At 36.9% G+C, this 27,926-nt stretch overlaps 1 protein-coding gene across 1 annotated transcript; it reads right to left on the reverse strand.

The window, feature by feature from the left end:
• Nucleotides 1–10: 10 nt before the first annotated feature.
• gpam (glycerol-3-phosphate acyltransferase, mitochondrial) lies at nucleotides 11–26,265 on the reverse strand. Its single transcript, XM_005815182.3, has 21 exons — nucleotides 26,072–26,265; nucleotides 23,590–23,720; nucleotides 23,322–23,441; nucleotides 21,626–21,699; nucleotides 19,677–19,790; nucleotides 18,540–18,671; nucleotides 18,354–18,453; nucleotides 17,804–17,940; nucleotides 17,628–17,727; nucleotides 13,413–13,625; nucleotides 12,366–12,479; nucleotides 11,207–11,292; nucleotides 9,207–9,316; nucleotides 7,834–7,904; nucleotides 6,245–6,512; nucleotides 6,005–6,156; nucleotides 4,750–4,827; nucleotides 4,348–4,485; nucleotides 4,070–4,259; nucleotides 2,785–2,843; nucleotides 11–2,689 (listed from the first exon to the last, which is right to left on the reverse strand). Exons 2-21 carry the CDS (start codon nucleotides 23,671–23,673, stop codon nucleotides 2,573–2,575), a joined length of 2,457 nt encoding a protein of 818 aa, XP_005815239.1. The 5' UTR covers nucleotides 23,674–23,720; nucleotides 26,072–26,265; the 3' UTR covers nucleotides 11–2,572.
• Nucleotides 26,266–27,926: the final 1,661 nt, after the last annotated feature.

The following is a 27,926-nucleotide window of genomic DNA, read 5'->3' on the forward strand; positions in this document are numbered from 1 at the left end:
TACACCTTCATTGTTATTCTATTGTTAATTTATTTAAAAACATCATCTAATAATGCCATTTGTGCTTTGCTTCAATAAAGCAACATCAAATAAAAACAGTTCGTAGCTGGTGATCCTCACACAGAAACCTCAGATTTTCTCCTGTTAAGGTTACAATCTACAGCTACGTTTCAGATTCCTACATGAAAAATGTTCACATGCAACAAAATCAGAAAAAACAAAACCAAAGTAAACTACAAATAGTTTAAAAAAAAGGCAACTGCTCCCCATGAACAGGCATTTTTAACATCGAAGAAGAATTATTATCGTGAGATGTTGATAATGCAGTTTCAGTAGCATCAACTCCCACAAACAGTTCATAAACACAAAAACCCAAACCGAGCTTTTCACCTTTTCTGACGCGAATTCAACACACTCACATAAACCCTTACTCTAATAAATAAGTTGTTCTGTCAGATCACTGTTTACAAGGTAAGATATCGTTTTCAGACGGAGTTCGGTTCAATCCGAAGAGTTAGCGGCGACCAGAGGAAGCGCACAGCGCAGCGTGTGCGGTGGTTTGATCTCTGCAGGCTCAGAAACGGCGACAAGGAGTTTTTAAACATTTAAACACATTCACCAGTTTGCATCACATTTCCATCGACGTCACATACTGGTCTGTCCTTCAGCACGCTGCAGGATTCCTGTAAGAAGTCTACAGATACAATTCGTTTGTACATACAGTAGAGCTGACCTTAACGTAACCAAACAAAACAAAAAAGTAAATGCAAACACACACGGAAAATACATTTGAACAAACAGTAACCAGCAAATATGAAGCCCGTTTTCACAAATATCCAGTCGTTATAAATTCTAAACCAAGAACCACAACAATGATTTAAACCTCCTTTGACCCTGTAATAATAAAAAAAAACCAACTTCGTCCTCTGTTAGCCTGTGCACATGCAAACACGCAGGCTAACACGGAGGATATTTTACACAGCTGTTCAATTTCAAATTCAAAAACTTGTTAATTTCTGAATTAGTAAGGAAAAACAAATATATTCACATTTTCATCTCACAATGAACAGAAAAACTGATTGTTTTGCATTTACATGCAGCGATATAATACAGTGTAGCTTTAAGTTAAATTGTTTTGACTTTTTTTTTTATTCTCTAATTTGAGCAAAATGTAGGAATGCTCTGGATTTAACTGGGCAGCTGAACGTGTGTTTGTGGCAATGATTTCATTTAACAACCAAGAACATTAACATGACCTTTTTATTTCTAGCTATCCCTCTTCCACAGACCGGTTCATGATTTCTCCATGTGACATTTTCACAAACTCATTCTTCTAAATATCCAACAGATGGGGAAAAAAGTAGCTCCTTCAGTAATGCGTCGTTGGAAAAAATATGCTGTGTAGGATTAAATATTAAAGTTTTAAGGAGTTTTTGAGGTGGCTGCGTTTAAATGATGTGATGGCTGGTGCTGTGTGACGTAACATTCATTGAATAGTATTTGCAGAAAGATTATTAATGATTAAAAGTCTTGATAAAAGTGTAACCGAACCGAGAACAGTGGATTAAATGCACTTAACTTTAGCCGGTTCACTGCTGATTGCATCTGATCAGTTAATACAGGTGCATCTCAGTAAATGAGAAAATCATCGAAAAGTCAGATTATTTCAGTAACTTGATTCAAAAGTGAAACTAAATGATGTTTTTCAAGTGTTTATGTCTGTTAATTTTGAGGATCTTGGCTTATAACGAAACATTACTGTGTGAAATTAATTTATATTTCACTTTTTGAGCTAAATTACTGAAAGAAACGGACTTTACAAAGTCACTGACTTATTGAGAGGCACTTCCTGTATTTCTGTACATCTGAACGATTTTGCAGCTGAAAGCTTTGATAACTGAAACCAGAAACTGTACAGAACTGCTGACCTCAGTGGTACCGAGAGATTTAAACATATTTTTCTCCAGAAATATCAGAATATTTACACGTTGCGGCTGGGATGCCATCTTTCAGCCGCCCACAAGTCTTTCAGTCAGACATGAAAACATTAATTGACTCCCCATATTGTGCGCATTTTCTACACTACAACCAAGACTTATGTACATGAATTTGCTTTTGAAGACAAACTACATTTTTATTTTCCTTATAGTCGATATTAGAGTGCACTAAAGACATTTTAGCAGCTTTAACATACAAGCAGAAAGAATCAACATAAAATTCTCCTGTTTGTCATTTCCTATGCAAAGGTAGCTTTCTTCTTTTCAGATTGCTGTTTTGATGTTATCGTTTTCTTTTTATATACACACAATTAAAATTTTTGACCAGGGCAAAACATTTAAACTACGTTGGCAATGTTACCAAAAAACGAGGGGATTCCTGGAGGTACCTCTTCTGGCTGGAACGAAAAGGAGGAAGACTGGCTTCAGGTCTCTTCCAGCTGACAGCGAAGAGTTAGCGGCCGATGCGTGAAGGCACTTCCCGGTAAAGCTTTCCGCAGACTAGCACCTGGGATTGTTTTGAAGTAACCAGTAGAAGCCCTTTGTAAAGGTGAGAGGTCTTAAAGGTTCCCCAGTCACAGAAGCGTGAAGCTTAAGATGTATTGGAGGAGTTTATTCCGGTTGGCCTGAGGTTGAAAGGTGCTGCTCAGCTCCAGAACTGACACTCTGTTTTCTAGTCTTTCCTTCAGGACCTAAAGAGTTGTCCAAACAGAGGAGGTAGAAGTTAAAGCTTCACTCTGAGTTTCTGAAGCCTGCAGAATAAACCGCGTACATTACACATGCGCACCCCGAGCTCTTTGAATGTCTTCACCGTGTTCTTAACCAGATAGTGAGTTGCACTTTCACCTGAAAAAGAAAATAAGAAAAAGTTAATCAAGCAAACAAAAAAGAACTTAATTTATAAAAATTGTAGGACTTAAAACTTTTATATCAGAGGTTTTCAAACTATGTTTTATAAAACTTGCCTACAACATACAAGCTAAATAAATAACACTTTATGCCTACAACTGTTAAGGATAACAAGTCTATTTTTTGACAACAAAGCTTGACAAATATTCACTTTTCATGCTTCAATAAATGTATTCTTTCACACTAGATTAACTTAACATGCAACAAGATACTGCAACCTTATAATAACTGAGGAAAAACCTAGAAAAAGAAACCTGCTGTCACTCAATGAGTTTCTAAAACCCAGAACTCTGTAAAGGTTTTGTTTTTCAGAGTTCTGCTTTACAAAGCAAAGACACTTTTTAATCCCTAATAGCTTCAAATTGCATAATTAACAGAAAAATAACAACTCAGGTTTAACTTAATGTCTTTGTAATACTCAAAGTTATCTTGAAGTAGCATTATAATACATCGGCTTCACAAATTCTTCACTAATCTGGTGATCTTTGATGAAGGAGGAGAAACTGAGGTTAAAACTAGCTTATTTCCACTGTTTGTTGACATGCACTGGTTGATGATTCACTTAATAAAATGCTCCTTGTGGGTCCGAATATTTGCTTGATAAATAAAACTTATAGAAAGTTTATAAATTCAGCGCTTTGATCCACAAAATGTTGCAGATGAAATGTTTTGTTAACAAGAGATGAAGTGGGGAAAAAGACAGAAGGAGGCATCGTATGGCTGTTGAAAAAGAATATTGTAGTAATCGATTATTGTTATGACTGACAGGCATCGGTCCAAGCATCGTTAGAGCCCTGACTAACTAGCTAGCTAACTAACCAACTACCTAACTAACTAACTAGCCCGCTCACTCACTCACAACCTGGAAACGTTGACGTTATGCTGGTAGCATTTAAAGCTTAGCAGCAACTCACAGGCAGAAGTCAGAGCGCTGCGCAACACAAATAATCACCCAGCCGGAACACGGTGCCTTAGTTGATAAAACCTAATTTAATGAACATAAATTATGTTTATTAAATTTTCCTGGAGGAACTTTAATAATGAAAGTACTCAAATCATTCAAGGAGTCGTTACAGCCCTCCTGCACTGAACAATAAGTAAGTATGACCGATAACACAGTGAGCATTTCAATGGCAGAGAGCAGAGCATGTGTGCAGTCTTACCATAAGCAGCCACGCCTCTCTCTGTCCGTGTCAGCAGGTATTTGAAGAGCCTCAGGGTGAAGTCGGACTCAGGCATAGGCTGGCTCAAGCCGTGAACAAACACGGCGGCGCCGCTGTAGGCCTCCAGCACTGGACTGAGCAGGCGCTGAAGGAAGATGAAGAACTCCTGGTGCTCAGCTGACAGGCTCACCTGGTTCAGAAAAACAATAATCATCTACACGGTTCTTGGAAGTGATTTCAAAAGTTTAAACATTTTGAGCGGCTGCATGAGAGCAGACCTTCACGTAGCGATCTCGCTGCTCCTCCCCAAAGTCGCTGTCTTCGTCCTCTTCGTCGCTTCTCCAGGAGAGCGGCTCGGAGAACTTCTTAGGCCAGGGTTCCTCGGTTGGGCTGGAGTTCATTTCCTCCTGGTCCTCCTGAAGCACAAAAACACAACGAGGAGAACTGGGAAAAACGGTTCCATGCACCACAAATCTGGAACAAACCTCCAGAAAACTGCAAAGATGCTGAAACACTGAATCCCACCTGTTTAAATCTGCCTTTGATTCATAATAACTGGAACATATTTGATGAAAATAATCTAATATTTACTGATTGTTGGTAACTGTATTATGTTTGTATGATGCTTGTTGTATTGTCATTTTTGTCCAACAGAAGTAAAGTTAAATCTATGAACTTACTTCAGCCACATAGAGAACCCCATACTGGATGAGTCGGCTCACTGCGTCGTTCAAAACCTGGTAAATAGTCTGGCAGGGCTGCAGGATGGAGAAGAGAGTTGTTGTTGTAAAAATAAAAATAATAAGACAAATCCCCTGTAGCAGGACTCATACGCTTTTCTCACAATAATTCAAGAACTTAGTCAAACTTTTCCAACAGAAATGAGATGAAAACAATACCAAAAATAAACTAAAAAAGACAGTTTCAAATAGAGAATTTTATTATTAAGATCTTCTGATAGCGTTCTACATTCACCAAGAGAGACAAGATCAACTAAAATATAATAACATTTTATGCTTGAAATGTCTCTTACACAGAAAGTTACAAGAATGTTCTTGTTAAGTTTTCTTGATTTTAGCAAATAGAAATAACTTAAGTAATTCTAACTGACCTAAAGCAAAAATAAATTTGATCTGATTTAACTTCAGACAGTGAGAAAAAAAATGTGTATGTAACTTATTATCTTTAAATATCTGGATTCAACTTTAAATAATGCTTTTCAAATGTAGAATTTTAATCAAGTTTATTACAAAACTGTATAGCTTGAGTGTTAAAGCACTTTCAAGAACTTTTTATATAAATCAAGCACTTTCCACACCCTGGAAAAACCTAATTTCACCAGTACAAACTCTGTAGTAGGAGAAATAAGTTCTCACAATGCATAACATAAAATTGTAACAGCAAGGTTTCCCCCTGAAAACTTGCTAAGCCTGGTGGTTGGGCGCTCAGCAGTCATTCATCCAGTGGCCCCTCGTGTTTTTCAGCTAAAAAATGCTTAAATTTGACAGGAAATTTTAAAATATCACTTGATAATTATGAGTTACTAAAAGATTGGCACCTGAACAGCAACTAGAAAGTCTTAAAAAATGCAAACATGAAAAAAAAACAAAGAAATAAGCAATGTTAAACCTGGTGGGGGCACAAGTAAAGCTTGGTGGCCCGCCAGGCTTATAATACACTGGGGGAAACACTGCTTGCAGCTTTAACTGCGTAAAATGTGGATCTACAAGGTGGACTAAATACAAATAAATTCAAATATGTGCCACATTTTCTATGTATATATAAATACATTTTATTTTACATGTCAGGTAACTTCCCAGTAAAATAAATTGTGTCACCAGCCTGGTGACACTGAGGGAAACTCTGAGCAATCACATCTTTCTTAAATTGGAAAGTGCAAAATTTCCAATAATGCGATCCATGTGCTGGACTTACTGATGCCACCGCCACCTCGTTGGTCAGGAAGAGGGAGAGACCTGCTGCCTTGTGGATGAGACGCTCCTGACTGAGCAGAAGGCTGCTGCAGTCCTTGGGCTGGTGAGGAGACTCTGTGATGAGATCTCGCTGCAGTGACAGGATGCTGCAGGCTGGAAACAAAAAACGCACTTAGAAATCCTCCACATATGTAAAAGCTGCAGCCGAGCGACACAAGCAGAAACGGCTGGGTCATTGTACCGATGATTGCGTCCGGGATGAAGACATGGAAAAGGCCGTTGCTGTAAAAGTTGAGCTCGAAGAGAGCGGGCACGGTCTGACAGGCTGCGATGGTGAACTCTCCGTTGCGGTTGGCGCTGCCGGTCACGTTGATGCATTTTTCCAGGAGGTGGAGCGCACGCATGACCACATCCTCAGAGTCCCCTGAAAAACCCAGGTCAAAGTCTCGGGACAGAATCTCCTCCTTCATGTTGAAGAAATCCTCTACCAGCTTGGTCAAAACAACCCCCTAAAAAGAATAAATAAAACATTTTAATAGACCTTTCTGTGAACAGTTTTAGATATTATGCAGTTACACCAGAGAAGCTGCAGAGGGCAGATATGTGCCACAAATGTGCAAAAAATTGAAGGGAGAACACTTTTTAGAAAACCAATCGGTACTAGAGTTAAGTCAAAGTGCTCAGCTAAAGTTTTCACACCCCTGCAACTATGTACCATTTTCTCATAAGGCAACTATAAACTTAAATGTATTTTATTGGCTTGTTATGTGATAGACGAGCGTTTTGGGATGATTAATGGAGCTACAAAAGGGTTAAGGGTGCACCAATGTATCGGCCTGCTGATTTATTTGAGCAGATTTCCTTAATTTTGAGAGATCTGTGATCGGCTTGATTGTAAAGCCGATCTCATCTACCTCTGCCAACCACTGTCCTCTTCTGCTCTGCCTTTAGAGAGGTTTGACTGATGTCTGCATGTCTGCAGTTAACAATATTCACTCCACTGTTGCCAACTCAGCGACTTTCTTGCTATATTTAGCAACATTTCAGACCAAAAACAATTGGTATTGGCCAAAATCGGAATGGGCAGATCAGGTTTTATTTAAAGATCGGTGATCAACGATCGACAAAAAAAAACTGCAATCAGTGCAGCCCTAATTGAAATGGCTCAGTCAAAGTCCGGATCTACTCTTGTGTAAACCTGACAAAGCCTGTGCTGCTTTGCAAAGAAGAATGTGATAAATTTCACTAAATCAGGTAGAGATGTATATGATAAAGGACTTGCAGCAAAGTCAGAGCTCTAAGATTCTTATTGACAAAAACAAAGTTAAGATTCTCTTTCCATTTCATCTATGGCTTTTCCAGAAAAATGAAACTCAATACAGTAAATAAAAAAAATTTAAGAGAGATGAAAACAACAAGTTTTGCTGGATAATAGCTGGTCCCAGTAATTATTGCGATAAATGATAATATTGTTATTTTGAGACTGTTTTCAAGTAACATATTGATAGTAGCATAACAAAGCAAGTTTGCTCTCTCAAAGACTTCACACTGAAACTGGAAGATATTTTAAATGTCCAAAATAAAACACAACAACCAAAAAAGTAAATAAAATAAAATAAAATAAAAAAGAGACAAAAACCACACACAACCAAAACCATAAATAAAATGGATTATGAAATCTCTGTAAACAAAATATTCGTCAACAGAATGGAAATAATCAAGCTCAGTTTAATATTTAATCAATTGATTATTGCAACAGGGTTATGAATGCTTTTGAATGCTTTACCAGTAAAAAGGATAAACACACACAGACAGAGATAAGAAACTCACCTGTCTGTGTCGGTACAGAAGCAGACAGGCCACAATGTGAGTTGACATAATCGCTGATGATTTATTAGCAGCTGTAAGAAGAAAATGAGCAGCAAACATGAGAAAATATAACACACAATCACATTTTTTAATTTAATCATCAAAACGTTTTCATGCAGTGCAAAAACATAAAACCTTACCAAGTATTTTATTCCAGTTTCTAGTGCAAATATCTTAGTAAACTTGAATTAAGACAAAACTAATTTAAAAGTAACTTATCAGCAAGACATAGAAGTTTGTTTTAAGTAAATAATTCCTTAATATTTGTGAAAAATTTCTTGTTCCATTGGCAGATTATTTCACTTAAGGTGAAACTGTCTTGTTTTAAGTGAATTTATCACCACCGATATTAAGGGATTATTTATGTAAAACAACCTTCTATATGTAAGTATAGATACTTATAAGTTAGTTTTGACTTATTACAAGTGTAATAAGATACTTTCACTAGAAACTAGACTAAAAATACTTGGTAAGATTTGATGTTTTTGCAGTGCGAGCAAAAACAAGTAGGAAAACATCAAGGAAAAGACATTTTCAGCCGCTTTATTTTTATTGAATTCAATTTAATTAACTTGTCCTCATCAATTATTCTGAATACTTCTCAGTGTGGGGAAACCCTGCAGAGACGGTTTCTGAAGGAAGCACCCCACTGAGAAATGAAAAAACCTCTGGCAGAAGCAGATTCACAGCCAGAGATAACCTGCCTCAACTGGTTTGGAGAGGACAAGAAAAAACAACCTGACAGGTTAAATATTTACTTCAAATATCCAGAATGTTAAGATCATCCAAGAGTTTGTGGTCCCCTGAAAACACATTAGAAATATAAAAGATTATGTGCACTACCAAAGCACATAACTCTAGGTTACTAGAGTTCATCTCCGGCGTAGCGAACACAAAAAAAATGGCGCTGCATTCTTCCAGCTTCTCTCCTCCCTCTCTCCCTATTGGCTAGAAACAACATGCCATCCAGCTGACTGCTCTGCAATTGGCTGAACAATAAATTACAAAAGAAAAAGGAGCTTTTGCTTGCATCTGAATGAGGAGAGGAGAGCCAGTCTCTGCAGTGTTACCCCAGGGCACAGCGCCCTGAGTGATGTGATCCTGATGGGCTGATGCTGCGCCACGCAGTGCTGGATTTCAATTAGGATGAAAGATCGTGTTTCATTGGTGGACAGGTGCAGCTTTAACGAAGGATGAAAATGAGACCTGTGCACTCTGAACACTGAAACTGAATAAAATAGGAACAAACAATGTGCTCCAGTGTTTTCAATAAATGCTATAAGTGACTATGCTAAAGGCTGCAGTAGATTAACTGGAGTTTGTGAATTTCTTACTGAAGAGGACGTGCTTGGCCAGGTTGTTGATGACATGTCGTCTAAAGAGTTCGTCTGGGACTTCTCTGTTCATCACTTCCTCTTCCTGCTCTTCAAACTGACCGTCAGCCCTGGAACAACAACAAACAGTCCAAGACATTAGGATATCACTGCACTGCAGAAACACAAAATCTTACCACGTATTTCTGGTCTAGTTTCTGGTGCAAATATCTTAATACACTTGAAATAAGACAAAACTAACTTACAGGTAACTTTATAGCCAGATATAAAGAGTTGTTTTAAGTAAATAATTTCTGAAAATTTGATGAAAAAGCACTTGTTCCACTGGCAGATTATTTAACTTATAACAAGACATTTTTCTCATGTCATAAGTAAAATCAATTTAATAAATATTAAGGAATTATTTACTTAAAAGTTGCTTTTTAGTTACTTGGTCTTATTTTAAGTGTAATAAGATATTTGCACTAAAAACTAAACCAAAATTACTTGGCAAGATTTTTTGTTTTTTGCAGTGTAATTTTATTCATACACTGAAACATACTTATTCCAGCATAGTTTCCCTCAGTGTATTATAAGCCTGGCGGGCCACCAGGCTTTATTTGTGCGCCCACCAGGCTTAACGTTGCTTATTTATTGAAGTCTTTTTAAAATGTTTGCATTTCTTAAGGCTTTCTATTTAGTGTTCAGGTGTTAATCTTCAATCTTTCAAAAACACATAATTATCAAGTGGTATTTTCACATTTCCTGTCAACTTTAAACATTTTTTAACTAAAAATAATGACGGGCCGTTGGATGAATGACTGCAGGGCTTACCAAGTTTTCTGGGGAAAATGTTGTAGCCTACATATATTTAAACTTGAAACCAGATATTTAAGTATAATAATAATACACAAACGCTTTTTTTTCTCACTGTCTGAAGTTAAATCAGACCAAATTTCTCTTATTTTAGGTCAGAATTACCTAAGTTTTTTCTATTTGCTAAAATCAAGAAAACTTAGCGAAAGCATTTTTTTTAGAGACTTCTTGTAACTTTTAGGGCATTTCAAGCATAAAATTTTGTTGCATTTTGTTACTTTTTGAAGAACAATTTTCTTTGCAAAAACTTCAAAATTAATTTTATTTGTTGTTTTGTTAATTTATTTTGGATATTTAAAATGTCTCCCAGCTCCGGTGTTAAATATTCATTAGAATTTAAAGCTTACTGATCTTTGAGAATGCATTCTTGTGTTACCATTATATCACTTAAAATGATCTCCAAACAACTTATAGTTTAAGTTATAGTTTATCGCAATAACTTCTGGAACAATTTATCATCCAGCAGAATTTGTTATCGTGACAGGCCTAGTTGGGCATAAATTAATGATATTACTGATGAATCCTGATCAGAGTTTTTGTCTTAAATTGAACTTTACATTCAATTCAACTCCATAAAAGGTGACAGACTACGGTCTTTGTTTCACCTTCATATGTTTCAGCTGCAATCTGTCCTAGAAAATACATTTCAGATCTGAAGTTGATGCCTTACAAACGTTTTTTACCACAACATCTAAACACTGAACCTGTGTTTCACATTTCTTTGCTTCTTTTATATCCAAGCTCTTTGTCTGTCTCAACATGTCCCAACAAGCCTCACTGCTCGGTGAATAAAACAAACCTTTTGGTATGCGACTGCTAACTTGTATTCATTCCACTTTTTTAAAGCGATATAAACTCTGAAAAAACAAACCAAGTTGGAGATTTTAGACATGCTAAGAGAGGCTGCAGCTGTCATAAGGAACATTCTGTACGGCCGTCTCTGTTTTACTAAGATGAACCGGAGCAACCTCTCCCAGTGGAAAGTCGAGGGCTCAGATCTCAGATGACAGACGCCGCTGTGAAGCAGCAGGAGGGAGAAATTAGCTTTGGACATAAAGGCTGTCACATCTCAAGTGAAGGAACATCTGGTTTCTGCATTAACGACGGACAGATAAAAACACTGTGGAAGAGGAAAAGTGCATTACTGTGCAGAAATGATGTATGGCATCAAGGCGTTTTCCAGGGACACTGATGGGGGAACATGACGGCTCCTCTGGGTGTCCAGGTACTCCTAAATATAACAACAGGGACACAAAAGGCTTTAGGACTTTTAATTAATGACTGACGCACTGAATCAAGATCTTAAAATACTTCATTAAAATGCTTAACAGTAAACATTGTTTATTTCAAGTGTCAAGAGTTTCTGCTTTGCCTCTTGAGACCAATACGGTTTTAGAGAAACACAGTTCCCGTTAAAGTTTCTGCAGAGCTTTAGAAAATTCTACCTTTATATTTGTGATTATAGGTCAGATTTTCTTTTTTTCTAGCATGGACCCAACCTACTGATCAATGGAAAAATAAAAAGTCGTTCCTTATCCAGCCTTTTTTTTAAAAAATCTTTTAAATTTTTGAGCTATTGATCTGACTAAAAATACTGGGAAGTTAGATAAGCATCTATTCTTTTTTTTTAAAGGAATGTGTACTTGTCTTTCCCTTTTTGAAGACAGGACATGTGTTTCACATCATATATATGCTCCAGAAAAACTCACATACAGTTAAAAATGTATTTTTTGCCAATTTCTTAAAAATAAATAGTGAATTATAAAAAATGCTTCCAGGTCATTTATTTTATGTGAAATATTCAGGGAAATACTATGACTTACTATTAGTAATAATACCAGAATAAGGTCATAATATTAGGATATGAAGTAATAGTTTTATGAGAAATAAAAGGAAGAAAGTTTCAAGTTTTTAAGGTATCGGTTTTACAAATAAGGAAATTGTTATCAGTAGCTGAACTTTGAAACAACTGTCCAAACAAATGTCTATTAAAGAAGCTTTCTTCTTTAAAACAAATATTTTTTATTGTGATAATGTGACTTTCTCCTTGCAATATTGTGTCCTTATTCTGCTAATATTTTGACTTTATTCTCATAATACTATGACCTTATTCTGGTACCCAGTAACATTACGAGGAATCTCCTTCACCACCGAGCAAAAATACTTAAAATTAAAATGAGGATTTTTACCAAATCTTTCAGTGTGATAACACGTTGCTGCACTGAAATAAATAATTTCAAGTATTTTGGACACATTTTCAATAACAGTAGCGGCTCCATCGGTAAAAGGCCGGTGCAGATTCACCTTTAGAGAGAAGGGCTGGTTGAAATCAACTCGAACACAACCGTAGTTTTTCCTTAGCATCCGAAACACTCCACATGCTATTCCCCACCAACTCTCATTCTGCTTAGGTTTACCCTAAGGAGCACAAAAAACAAATAAAAAAATTAACTAATTAAAATCTGGATTGGGTAATTATAGATCAGAAAGACAAACAACAATCCAAAAGATGGGTTAAGAAATACATTTAGCAAGAAACCATATTTTTCTCTTTTAAAAAGTATAGATATGTATTTGTTCTGTAAAAATTTCTTAATTAATTGATAATCCAAAAAACAAACAAAAACATCAACAGATTAACTCTACATTGTATTGCTGTTAAGTCAAGCAGAAAGGAATGAGCTTTTCACATTTTGATGCTAGAAGCGTTTATTTTTTCTGCAGATTAATCCTTTGCTACAAATGATCATATCTACGGTAAGTGAAAGTTATGTTTTTGCATTTTGGGCAATAAAACCACTATTTTTCTTTTTAAGAAGCAAGTTAAACATTTGTATCTTTTAATGCATTTCTAATATTGTATAAAATAAGCTTAAGTGGTTAAATGTGGAAATTGCAAAATGTGCTGATCTTATTATCCAATTAAATAATCACACATATACATAAATGTACAGCTCTGGAAAAAATTAATAGACCACTTAAAATGATCAGTTTCTCTGATTTTGCTCTTTATAGATATATATTTGAGTAAAATGAACATTGTTATTTTATTCTATGAACTACTGACATGTCTGATTCCACGCAAAAATTTACTATTTATTTGCAGAAAATAACCAAAAAGAAGCAGCGCTTTCAGACCTCAAGTAACGCAAAGAAAATAAGTTCATATTTATTAAAAACAACAATACTAATGTAAGAAGAAAACTCAGGAAGAGTTCAGAAATTAATATTTGGTGGAATAACCATCAGGTTTTCAATGGGGTTCAGTGCAGTGGGCTCTTATTTTTTTTCCAGAGCTAAATAAACATTTGTTGCCAAAGTAAGGAACACAGGCATCGTCCAAGAGCTTACCAGCTGCTCGCTGTTATAGTTGCCTTCAATAATGCGGTCATACGAGATGCCAACTGGCACGACCAGCACGTCTCCGATTGCCCCTGTGAGCAGCGTGTCGACCACGATGGACAGCATGCCGGCGCGGGGTGGAAACGGTTTACCGCTGCGGGACCGCGTACCCTCCAGGAAGACCTCCAAAAACTGCTCCTGCCTCAATAACTCCTCTGTGTACTGCAGGAGGATTGAAACAACGAGTGCATATGTGAGAGGAGTGGGCCAAAGGTCGACGACAAAAAGCAGCATCCACCATTAAAACACTTGAGGTGAAAATGTTTACCATTGAATAACAAAAATTAATCCAGGGATAATGAGGAAGTGAGTGTAAACAAAGCGATGTAGGCTACGTTCGCACTGCAGCCTGATTTTTTCCCAATTTTTTTCCCCCCCTTAATGCGACCTGTAGCTGATCTTTTCATGACAGTCTGAACAACACAGGAATTTCGAATGTGACCCAGGCCACTTGGATATCCAATACTTAAGCAATTCAAATATGACCTAAATCTGAAAGGCCAGGTCGAATTCATCCCACTGGAACATCATTTATACTCGACAAACGTCGCTATTCTGCATCCTCATACGCTTAAGCGGGAAGAACAACAACAAACTACTAGGATAAGGATTAAGTTATTAATATCCTGGTTCTGGTCAGACAACAACTTCAAAATCGTAAACTATGCTCCACTGTTAGCATCAATGTTTACTTCCGCAAACACTTCTCTTTTACTGAGCACCCTCCTCTGTGTGACGTTATTGCGCCCTCTACTGAGCATGCGGGACACTTTCAGGTCGTTTGCAGTTCACACTGTAGATCACATACAGGTAGCTTATATTTGGAAGTGAACGATCACAGCAAAAAAATTTTTATTGATTTGACAAAATTGGATTTGGGTCACTTCGAGCTGAAGCGTGAACGCAGCCTTAGTTCGTAAGAAAAATAATCCTGAATGCAACCTTTAGACCCGGGCATGTTCAGGTCGCAGCTACGCAGCGTAACCATATCCCTCTAGGTTTAGCATACAAACAGCTGTCTCTTAAGAAGAGAATTTGTTTCCTGAAATATAACATAGATAAGGTCACAGAGTCCAAACTGAAAAGAGAAAGAACATTCATGCTCTAAGGGAGCCATTTTGGTCTTCACTGCTTCTGCATTTCTCCCTGTGAAATCTGATACTCTGCTTGACAACATTTCAAATGTTGTGGCAAACTTGGATTATATTGTCAGTTCAACGAAAAAAAACAAAAACTGGTACTCGTCATTTTGAGTAGCTGCTTATGCGTCTTGCAGATAAGTCTTATCTAACAGACGCCGTGTACAGTCAGCTCGGCTGCACTCTTCAGACGCTTCAGTTTTAAAACTTTGTCAGCTAAATATCAGCAGTTAAACAAAAACAACAAAATAATTTACAATGTAGTGCAAAAGTATTCAGACCCGTTGAATGTAATCGCACTTTGCTACGTTACTAATTTCTGTGTTTTCTACTGCGACTTAAAGTGAGAACAATACAAAGTAGCACATAGCTATGAAGTTGAAGTTGATTTTAAAAACTTTTACTTTGTAAAATGTCTCAGACTGAGTCAGGTTAGATAGAAAGCACCAGTTTTCAAGCAGATTTGGGTCTGGACTTTGACTAGGCCACTCTACTACAGTATATGAATATGTTTTTATGCAAACAATTCCAACGTAGCAAGTCTTATACCCTCTAGTACTGCAAAATTACTTGGATTTAGTTCAAAACAATCTTCTCATCAGTTCTGATGAGCCTTCCTGAGATAAAGATTCCCACAGCATGATGCTCCTACCACCATGTGCCACAATGGAAATGGTGTAAACCCAATGGTGCGAGTTATTTCCAGCCCAAGTACCGGGAGCATTCTGCATCCAGACCCATGTGACCAGAGAACTTTCTTCCATATTTGCTGAGTCCCACGCATGGCTTGTAGCGAACTGTAAAAAAAAGCTTTTTATTGTTTTCTTAAAACACCAGTTTTCTACTTGCAATTGAAGGCAGCTGCTTGCTGGATTTTATTTTAGGGTGTCAGATTAGGGCTGTAACGATTCCTTGAATGATTCAAGTACCTCAAAATTAATCGGGGGAAATTTATCCGCCTTGTAGCTTTTTAAATTATGTTTTATTATTTAGAGCACCGTGTTGCGGTCGGGTGACTGATTATGTTGCGCAACACTCTCGTTTCCCCTTTGAGTTGTTGACGAAAGCTACATGTTAGCAGCAAAATACCCAATTTTCAAGTTAGGTATGGGAAGATTTTAGTGATTCATGATAATATCCGGGTTTTTATTGTTTTTGGGGGACCAATAAACATCCTGAAATTGACTGGCGTGATGCCTGGAGTACGGCAGCCTTTCTCCTCAGAGCTGCTGTCTAGTGGCGGTGAAGAGCGCGGCGGGTGTATTTATACAGGTGAGCGGATAGACTGAACACGACGGGCGGCTGTGCTTTAGTTGCTTAACGTAAGCATAGCTTTACGAACGAACCAGAAAATTTACTTCATTTCATCCCGGGGTGGCGGAGCTCATCGTGGCGGTACATGGCTGGTAGATGCGTTTCTGTGACGAATGAAGGTGTCAAATCCCGTCACTAACATAAACACTAACAACAGCTATAAATGGCTGGACAAAGTGAGAGTTCATCAATTACATTGACTAAATACATTAACTAAAACTTAAAGTAGACATTTTTTTAATAAGAGTATTTGTGAGCCTGCCTCTTTCTTGTTAAACTGAATATAATTTCAGATTTTTATATAACTTTTCTTCAGGTTAACTTAGAAAGTGAGCTTATATTGTTACAGGTTAATTTTCTAAGCTACAGAAAAGTAATTCTTAGGGATGCTCAAATATGAAAAATTGGACTGACGTTAATATCCGGCAGTAACACTACCAATAGCTATTGGTAAATATTAGCTATTTACTAATATTGGTAAAGCTATTGGTAATTAGCTTTACCAATATTTTATAAATTTTTTTATCCAATTACTCAATTAAAGAATAATCTATGAATTATTCTCTTACGAATACTAATATTACTAAAGTATTAGTTTACAACAGCCCTATGTCAGATTACAGAGACCTAATACATATCCACATGCCATTCTACATATTTTTACATTTTATTTTATACTTTCTTCTTCGACATTTGAAGTGTTTAGCTGCAATGTGACAAAATACAAACAAGCTCACTTTACTTTTGAAAGCTTCTTAAAGCGTTTAGAAAGTAATTATTTATGTTTTTTCTCCTTCACTGTGGAGCTCAAACAGGTTTTCTGAGAAGAAACCTGCAAAGCTCTATTATCTGGCTGAACAAAAAAAGGTTCTCCATCAAGTTCTGGCTTAAATAGACTCTCTTATTTCCTAGAAAGCTTTTCATCTACACACAGAAACCCAAAACCTTCTACCTCTTCGAAAAGTGCTGAACCATAAAAGCTTTGAAACTTGCATTATGTGATGGTTTACAGGTAAAACATGGAGGCCGATTTAACCACCTGAGCTAGCATGGACGTCTGCGGTCACAGAAGCTCGTAAACCGATCAGGAGATCTGAAAACGAATCCTTAAATTAACAAGTCAGAAGATGCATAACTCGACCCAGAAGGTTTCACATGCCAGGATCAAATTTACTCAAATAAACATCAGAGGGACATTTTACAACATTGACTGCAAATTTAGTAGGTTTGAATAACTTCTGATTAGACCTGTCACAATAAGCAATAAATCAATTAATCGCATTATAAATTTAAACAAAATCAATAATTTCCATTTGAATGATTTATTGGATTTCTCTTTCCGCCAAAAACTGGATGACAAAAGTCTTCAGTATGGTGCTTTGGTTTAAACTAGCCCCTTTTTTTGAGACTTTATTATTCTTTTTTTTATTTCTGTTGTTTTGTTTATTTATTTCGGATATTTAAAATGTATTCCAGTTCCAGTGCTAAATGTTTATTAAAACTGAAGGTTTATTGATCTTTTGAGAATGTGTTCTTGCATTATTATCGTTTATCGCAATAACTTTTGTGCGCAATTTATCATGCAAAACAATTTGCTAAAGTGACAGGCCTACTTCTGAAGAAGAAATTTTGCACTGAAATAATGTTAAAAAAAAAGTAGAGAAGCAAAAACATCAGCATCTCATTGTGTAAAAAGAAAATAACGACTTACTGCATGCAACAGCGACCTGTACAAAATGTCTTTCTTTCCATCCACTGTCTCCTCCATTCTCCGCCGGATGAAAAATCCACCGAGTTTACGAATCACAGTGCTGAATAAAAGAGAAAAGAGATGAATTTTGTAGGTATGTTAGGTCAAACATTATACGAGGTTTTGCAGCTGTTTACCTGAGGATCGGGATGCTAAGATTGTTTCCAGCCGCGATGTGGGGCGCCTTGATGTTATGACAGAACAGAATCAGAGTGATGAGTAGGTAGTCGATGTGGGATTTGTGGACTGGGAGAAAGACCATGGGCAGTTTTCGCTGCAAAGACCAAAAAAAAAAAAAAAAAAAAAGATTGACTAAAGAAAAACTGTATCTATTCGCAGAAAACAATAAATTACAAACAACTACTGCATATGTAGGAGAGAGGGATAATTTTATCAGGCATTTTTCATCTCAAAATTGCTTCTGCAGACTCAGTTTACAAAGTCCTTTTCAAAGTATCGTAGGTTAAAATATACATAAGTATGATGGATGGACAGTGGACAAACAGAAATGAAGGCCCCAACCTTCATAGAGAAAGAAAGTCTGAAACATTTCCGTGAAAAACTCTGTATAGTTGGATGCAGTACTCTTAACTTCCTCTGAAGCCCAATGATGAGGAAGAGTAAATATACACGTCACTAAGTAAATTACATAAATTGAGTCGTTTCGCTTTGCGAAATGATGCTAACCTCTGACGCAGCTTTCTTCACCATCTCCAGCTGTCCTTTGTGGATCTGGATGCTCCAAAAGAAGCCATTGAACAGCCTGAGGAGCACCCACCCTGTCAGCCTGAAAGGATAAAGTAAAGTAAAAATGCAGCCACAAGCCTGTTTTTTTTTTTTTTTTTTTTTTTTTAAACAGAATGATCCTGAAACCTGATGAACAGCGGGGAAACGTTGGCCACCATCTCTTGGAGGACTGCCCTGGCTTTCTGTTTCACTTTACTGACCGGCTGACTGACAGCAGTCTCTGACTCTGCTGCAACCTTCAAAATGGTAGACTCCACCCTGCAGATTACAAACACAGATCACAAAAACATCTAAAATCAAAAAAAGCTAGTGTCTCTTTGTTCTTTTATACATTTTGCATTCACAGTAGCTGTTACGCTGACTTTCCATGAGCAACAATCAGTGAAGCAAATATAATTTCTGTCCCTTAACTCTCTAATTTAGGGGTGTCAAACTCTTTCATTTTGGACCAAATCCAAAATCTGAACATTTTTTAAAGGGACGGTTGCACCAGAATGTATTACTAAAACCAATTAAACTGTTAAAATATCAATAAATAGCCGTTCCTCCAAGATTTTGTGATTGTTTTGGTATTTTTTGCGTACAAAATTACAGATTTTGTGATGCTAATTTAGAAATGTTTGTAAGGATTTTTTACAATATTTGCAGAAGTGTATGATGTTGAAAGTGGCTTTTTATTAGTGGCCGTACCGGTCATGGACTATAACCTCACACCAGGTAAGGGTAGGGCAGCAGTCACTTAAACCAAATGTTTTTGGCAAATCTTGAGAAACTTTGCAGTAAAAATCTGTAAAAATTGGAGGGACTTATTGATTTAATTTGGAGTCTAAAGGGCCACATAAAAATCTACTGCGGGCCAGATTTGGCCCCCGGGCCTCGAGTTTGACGCTTGTGCTTTACGCCCTAAACGTAGCAGCGACAATCCAGCCAAATTTGCAGTACCGTATTCCCGCCACACTTTGCGCCATCTGAAAAATTCCAACGGATTTGCGCTTTCCAGCCAATATCAGGTTATTATGGTAATTTCACCCCCCGCCGTAGCAGGGAGTGAAATTAATCTGAGGAGAACTCCTTTAATAGATGGTAAAATGCAAAAATAACTTGCCAGACATTGAAAGTTCCAGTTGTTATGGATAAATGGGCAGATATATTTACTCACAGGACATTTAAAGGACTGCGTACAATTAAAATGAGCAAAAAACTCCAGGCAGAGAGTTTAGATTTAGGACATAAAGGGTTAAAAAAGGTCACGTCGACCCCCACCTGCTGCTGTTCAGCACATTGTCGACCATGTTCCTGGTGAACATGTCCTTGTGGACGTCTCTCTCCGTAACGAACAGCACATAGCTGAGCCTGCGTGCCAACCAGCCCCGCTGTCTGCAGCATCAGACAAAGACAGACCAAAACACAAGGCATCATTCTTTTCCCCCTTCGTAAAAGTGATGAAAATACACGCAGGGATATCCTGGTGATTTAACATTAGCAGATACAATCAATAACTGGCACCCAGCTTTGTCAGTAAATACAATAGTGATATCCACTTTTTTCCAGCATATCATGTGCTCACCCACAGAATACAGCCAAAACAAACATGACCAACATATTTATTTAAGATTAACAGAGGTCTATGTTGACCTAGTATAGGGGTGTTAAACTCATTTTCATTTTGGGACAAATCAAGATCATAAATGCTCTTAAAGGGCCGATTGTGCCAGAATGTATTGATAAAACTTGGTTCACAAACTGTTAAAATATCAATAAATTATTAAAATTAAATAATATGTAGCTACTGAACATCTTTTCAATTCCTCCAGGATTTTGTGATACTTTTTGCAATAAAATTTAAAGTATTTGTGGTACTACTTAATAATTATGTGTACTTATTTATGACAGTAAATGTGACTTTTTATTACTCGCTGTATAGATCATGGACTATAATCTGACATCAATTAAGGCTGAGGCATCTGTTTAGAACAAGTAAGAAAGTTCTACAAAAAAAGTGCTGGGATTTGTTGATTTTGTGTGAATTTCCACAATAATCCTGCTGTCCTGCTGCTTTGGACCAGGATTTGACTGGACCAACCTGCATGCCATTTGTGAAAACCTGAAATACTGATGATGAAATGCAAAATGTAGCTTTACTGCATCTTAGTGGTTCCAGGTTTTCAAGTACACACATGGCATTATTTTAATAAAGTATCGCACATCTGCATTTTTAATTTTTGCCCCTCAATATCAAGGAGAAAAAAATCTCTTCTTGGAACATCCCAGTTTATTTTTTATTTATTTATTATGTCATTAAAAAAAATAATAAAGCTACAAGAATTCAATATTTTCTTTTAATTTTAGCGCTCCATACAAAGATGATCATGTCCCTTCTGACATCATGTTATGAGATAACAGGAAATATGTATTATTAACATAAAACAGTCATTTTTGTGCATATTTAGGCCAGTCACAATAATCAATAGATCAATTAATCACATGATAAATTAAAACAAACTCAATAATTTCCATTGACAACCTTCTTTTTTTCTCTTTCTACCAAAAACTGGATGATAAGTCTTCAGTTTGGTACTTTCGTCTCAACTAGCCCTTTTTTGAAGGACAATTTTGTTTAAGACTTCAATATTCATTTTATTGGTTTTTATTTATTTATTTATTTTTAATATCTAAAATATCTTCTAGTTCCACTGTTAAATGTTCATTCAAATTTAAAGTTTACTGATCTCTTACCATTATATAACTTAAAAATGGTCTCAAAACAACAATACTATCGTTTATGGCAATAAAATTTGTTAGCGTGACAGGCCTATGTATATTTACACCAAGTGTATGTTTAAGTTGTTTGAGGTTTTAGCTTAACTTTTTAAGTTCTCCTTTCTTAGGTGGTTGCATGTGTGCAGCGTCACTTGACAAACACGTTAAATAATCTATAAATCCACTTTTCCACTGTGTCACAGATCAGGCCATTTGACCTGAAGCCATTCATTATACACACATTGTTTAGGAGCACAGCACCTGCCTGACATGTACTGATTATATTATTTATAGGAGAAGCATCTCAAAGACATCCGACGCCAACAGATTAACTTCTTCTACCAGAACGTGAGTTTGTTCTTCTTTTTGAGGGTACTGGGCAGCTAAAAATAAAAAAGAGTGTAGCTCTGACTTTGCTAACTAGTAGAAGAAAGAGATTGTCTTCTGTTTACCTCGTGTTGGTCTCGTTGATGTAGATGACGTTACGAAGGCCCAGAGATGGAATGCTGGGGTTGAACAATTGTTCCTGCAAAGAAGAAGTAAGATCTAGCAAATTGTATTCCTTTCAGTTTGTTGAATAGATCTCAATTGATATTGTCACACTGTTAATCTGGTCAAAATGCATAGCATTTATACGCTTCATTTAGACGCTTTTTTTTTACGTGACAATATGATTACAAACATAAATGTATCTTTATGTATTTTTTCGCATGAAATCCTAAAATATTGTGGTATGTAGTATTATTTTATTGCAGCAGTGTTTTATTACACCCTGGCTCTAATCATTTGACAGCTTTTCGTCCAGAATTGCTCTACATTTAGCTGCATCCTTCTTATACATTTGCTGAAGAAAAGCATAATGCTGCCAACACCATCTCTCACTGTGCCATCTATAAGTTTGTGGCAAACTGCAAACTCCCTACGGCTTCCATTTTGGCTCCACATTTCTATAAAATATAAGAACTTCTCATGATTTTTCTTCTACTTCCCATATAAAATTTATTTGACGGGATGTGCATAAAACTGACACAATGATATAACATCATGAACATGAAGGAGTCTTTATGAACGTTTATGACTGCTGTCATAAAGTGTCATTCGGTAAATAATGGCACTTCTAATGCGAAGTTGCATTAAAAGTTCGTTTAAAGTGTCAATTTTGGATTACTCCGTAAATAATGACACTTTTAATGAGAAGTTGACAATTTTAATGGACTTTTAATGCAACTTAGTGTCATTATTTACCGAATGACACTTTATGACAGCAGTCGAAAGCATTCATAAAGACTCCTTCATCTTCATGACAGCTGTTATGTCATGTTTATGACAGTGTCATGTCAGTCTTATGCACACCCCATCAAATAAAGTGTTAATTAAATTCAATTTTATTAAAACACATTGAATGGTTTACATTTATGCCCTCATGTACTCCTCATGTCTGACCTACAGTTGCAGGATTTTTGTGCAAATAAAAAAAGGAAACAGGGAAATGTCAAGGTGAGTCAGTAACACAGCAGTTATTAACGTCAGGAATTTTAATGATTTTATTCCTGAGAAAGGGCAACTGAATACCTATCATTCTCTCTATAATTCACCATTAGAAAAACTAATGTCTTCAAGGGGGTCAATTAGAGCAGGGATGTCAAACTCATTTTCAATTTGGGCCAAATCCAAAATCTGAACATTTTTAAAGGGACGGTTGTACCAGAATGTATTACTAAAACCAATTAAACTGTTAAAATATCAATAAATAGCCGTTCCTCCACAATTTTGTGATTGTTTTGGTGTTTTTTGCATTCAAAATGACAGACGTTGTGATGGTAATTTAGAAATGTTTGTAAGGATTTTTTACAATATTTGCAGAAGTGTATGATGTTGAAAGTGGCTTTTTATTAGTGGCCGTATCGGTCATGGACTATAACCTGACATCAGGTAAGGCTATGGCAGCAGTCAGATAAAACCAATGCTTTTGGCAAATCTTGAGAAAATTTGCAGTAAAAATCTGTAAAAATTGGAGGGACTTATTGATTTAATTTGGAGTCTAAAGGGCCACATAAAAACTACTGTGTGCCAGATTTGGCCCCCGGGCCTTGAGTTTGACACATGTGAATTAGAGTCTTGAAAAGAAAAACTGCAGCAGGAGTTTACCCAGCTCTGAGGTGTACAGGAGTGACAGCATCGGCCCACAAATGGCCGCTTTCTGTTCAGCAGGCCCTCTTTCCACGTCCTGGCACAAGAGCGCAGGACTGACGGACTGGTGCTGCGGTCCTTGAAACACAGCCACACAGAAAACTCAGTTAGGATGAAAGCAGAACACATTTAAAAAGACTTCAAAAGGACCACACTTAAAACATTTGAACTAATTTGTAGCTGTGATTCCATACAGCGGTACAGTTAATTTGCACGTTTGACTTACAGGGTCTTCGTTGGGATGTTTCCAGCGGTTGCACCACTGCTCTCCATTGCTGACCGGCAGCAACAAGCTGTCGGACAGCTCCATCTTCGCTGCTGCCTCCTTACAGATCACACGCACCAGATGCTGGCAAGCTGGGGAGATTTTACAAACATCAGCCTTGAGAATATCCTACCCATTCTGTGAAGAAGAGTCTGCATGTTCCCTCAACTCGGACACAAATTCACCTCCAAATAAAACCTGATTTCATTTCCTACCGAAATGTTTTCACACATAAGTCTCGTTGACTTATTTGCTTTCATATTGCAGTAATTTGTCTTGAGCACAACATCAATTAAATTATGCGCACACAAAAATCTGAGCCTCTATTCTACATTTTTTTATAAACTAAATTACCTAACATGGATGTGCTTTTTAAACGTCCCAATGCCTTGCAAAACTATTTGTACAACTGCAACATTTTCACATTTTGTTATGTTACAACTAAGCCTGTCACAATAAATTCTTCTGGACGATAAATTGTTCCAAAAGTTATTGCAATAGACGATAATATTGTTGTTTTGAGACCATTTTAAAGTAATGTAATGGTAATAGCATAATAATACAAAAATACATTCTCAAAAATGAATAAACTTTAAATTCTAGTGAACATTTTACACTGGAAATGAAAGACATTTTAAATATACAAAATAAACAAACAAAATCCATCCACCCATTTTCTGTTCACCCTTGTCCCCAATGGGGTCAGGAGGGTTAAACAAACAAAATAACAAATAAATTATATTTTGAAGTCTTGGTAAAAAAAAAAAATCGTCCTTCAAAAAAAAGGGCTAGTTGAGACCAAAGCACCAAACTGAAGACTTTTATAATCCAATTTTTGGTTGAGAGAAAAAAAAGAGATAAATGATAAATCAGGCCAATGGAAATTATTGAGTTTGTTTTAATTTATCATGTGATTAATTGATTTATTGATTATTGTGACAGGCCTAGTTACAACTGCTTAAAATTCAGTTAATTTTCAAAAGGGTCTTATTCAATAATTTGAGAAATTTGATGAGAAGACTGAGACGGGGTCACCTGTCCAGGGTGACCCCGCCACTCGCCCGGAACGTTAGCTGGAGATATGCACCAGCACCCCTCCCGACCCCAGTAGGGACAAGGGCGTTAGAAAATGGATGGATGGATGATGATAAGACAAACGGATGATTTACAGGAAAAATCATGGTACTGTTGGATTTCTTCAGGGGATATTCTGAGTTCCAGAAAAACAATTCAAAATTTCATTTAAAGTTTATCCATACCTGCGATATCCAACAGGAAACCGTTTCACAATAAAGGAAGTTTTCATTCTGACTAATCAAAAAACAAGTTGCCCCAGCAAACTAAGAGAGCACACAGGTAGCATGAAGTAAGCACAGATCCAACAAAGGTACAATGGGAACTAGGTCAGTGAGTCACTTTATGAATGAGTGTAAAGCTACTAAATATCGTATAGTGTGTGTGTCAGAGGTGGGATAAACTGTGTCTATTTAAGACTGTCCAGAAATGGATTAACAGCACTCTGAGCTGCAGTCCCTTTAAGGCGCTGTGATCCTAGTAAGTGATGCAAATGCAGATAAGGGAAACTGGATTTTCAAACAGGCTAGTGACCGAGAGTAGTCCTGCAGATGGGGTGAGTTTACTGGGCAACAAGCTGAAGAATCTGGAGGGATTAGGTAACAAGTAAAAGCGGGCAGAATGAAGAATTAAGAGTTTCAATACAAAAGCAGGCCTGATATAACCAATCACAACCATGTGAGTCATAAGAAAGGTGGAAAAGAAAACTTTAAAACAGCAGAGACAGGATGTACTGTTCACACCAAATTAAACTAGATTCATCTTAAAGCGAGAACATGCAGACAGGAGCACATATTGTAAATACAGTGTATGCACACCACTGGGTTAATCCGTCTCACACTGTCTGTAATAACCAGGTCAAACAGGAGAGGTCTTTGTGACAGATGGGAAGTGCAGACAACAATAGCACAAACCAAGCTAGCCTCACCCTGACAGAGAGGCACTGTAATTTCGCCTCTCCAGATATAAAACTCAAGAATGCGCAGAGTTATTTAAACATGTCCTCAGCAGTTTCTGCTGTCACAGTCTGTAGCTCCCTGCAAGGCATGCTACTGCTGCTGAGCTTCAAGGGGGAAATCCTTAAACAGCTCAATCAGCCAAAGTCTAAACATTACATTAAGTTATCAGTAAGACCAATAAAAATGAGGATCCGTCCATCATAATGACCGGATTGTAAATTCAGAGGCATCATGTAACCGTGTCAACAACGTAGTGTGAACCAGCGCTTCAATACAGGTATTGTGCCTTTGACAATACACGAACTGCACCGGCTACTATCCCTTCCCCAGCATTGGGATTGTGGATGCTAGCATCAAGGTTAGCTACAACAAAGCTAGCTAAGCGAGAACAAACCTCCCCCACGGCTTACCTTGATTATTCTCTTACGCTGAGTCATATTTCAAAAATTAAGCTCGTTGAAAAACCACAAACCGGCATGCCGCTGAGCGTTTTACCAACCGGAGCAGTCGTTCACACGCTTAAATTGTGAGGAACGAACAGCGCAGCGCTGACGGGAAAGGGATGTCTGACAAGAGGCGAGCGCACACCACTCGGTAGCCGTTTTAGGAGCAGTCATGCACGAGCGCCGGCTGCCGCTAGGGGTCAGTGCTGTGCCAGCTCAAAAAAATGCACTTACAGTTGAAAACTGATTTTTATGTGCTGTATAAAAATAAAATATAAACCTTTTCTCGCAGTCGGACACAGTGAGAATAGTTCATAGTTGGTACAAGACCAAATATTGTTTTATTACCAAGCTTGTTTCTATGGCCATTGCTACCTACAATAACTCTTCAATTAAATGAGCTACAACAACGTTTAATATCTCTTTGGGGTCAGTAAAGTATTTTTGAATTGAATTTAAAATGACAGAAAGATAGAAATATAGAGACGTTAAAAAAAAACTTTTTTCAAAATGAAAAGTTTACAAACATTTCTTAATTTTTTATTATTGATCATTACCAAAGTCATACCAAAGCCATGTGACTTATGTTTTCTTCCACGAGTTTCTCATGTTTGCTAGTATTTTGGCTTACTCTTCCTGAAATAACGCAATGGTTATGGGAATGTACTGCCAATCTGATGTTTGTGTTTTCATGTATTTTTCACTTTTTGTATTAATGTTACTTTTATGTATCTATGGTTATTGTCTTTTTTGAAGAATTGTTTTTATTGTTGTACTGCAGCCTTGCCCCTACTTCCTAGACAAATTCCTCCTTTGGGAGACCAATAAATTATCTTATCTTATCTTGACTGGTGGAGCTAAATCAGATTTAAAAGCTGCTTTTCTCACCTTCTCAGTTCTGTCCACAAATTTTATTTGGAACTGAGATCAAAGTTTGTGATACCCACCCCAAAATATTAAACTTGTTAAGCAATTTTAAACTATTATGCTTCTTGGTCTTTATAGTAGTTCTTCTGTTTGTTCACTGATGTTCTTTAATAAATATATGAGACATTTACATGACAGCAGGGATTATATTCTAACTAGATGGTCTCCATATATTAGTTAAGTGTTACATGAAGCCAAAGGATTATGCCAGATTCTATTTAGGGGTTTGCAAGTATACAAACACATCTCACATATGTCACATTTTTAAATGTGAACTGTTGTGGAAAAGTTAATTATTTTACTTCCACTTTACAGCTATCCACTACGGTGGCCGACAGGTGCAAATGCGCAGCAAAAGAGAAAACATGCAAACAAAAAAGAAGACACCCCCGAATGAAATGCAGCAAATAAAAAGAGAGACGCAAACACCCCCGAATGAAATGCAGCAAACAAAAAGTGTTGAAAACGGAAGTGCTCCAGACCACTAGGGGGAGTCAAAGAAAATAGTATTCATTTCTATGGGACCAGATGCAAGATTCTTCTTCTTCTTCTTCTTGGTATTTATTGGCGGTTGGCAACAAACTTACAGTAGTATTACCGCCACTTACCAGTATGGAGTGTGGTTCGAGATGGTCTATAAACTTTCACTTTCTACCTTTTCCCTCCATTAACTCCTGATTAAACATACCCCCACACATACACACCTGCTTATATTATCCAACTTGCTTATAGCTTTATATACCCCTCTTTGATATTCTTTACACACTCACACCCAACTTGCTCTACTCATATCCTATGAAATAGCTTTGTTTTTTTAAGATACCGAATAATTATTTGAATATGTCTACTCCCGAAATCTCTCCTCAAAAATTCTATTAAATTAAACCTTTCTTTA

The sequence above is a fragment of the Xiphophorus maculatus genome, chromosome 10, assembly GCF_002775205.1.
Source record: "Xiphophorus maculatus strain JP 163 A chromosome 10, X_maculatus-5.0-male, whole genome shotgun sequence".
Lineage (NCBI taxonomy): Eukaryota > Metazoa > Chordata > Actinopteri > Cyprinodontiformes > Poeciliidae > Xiphophorus > Xiphophorus maculatus.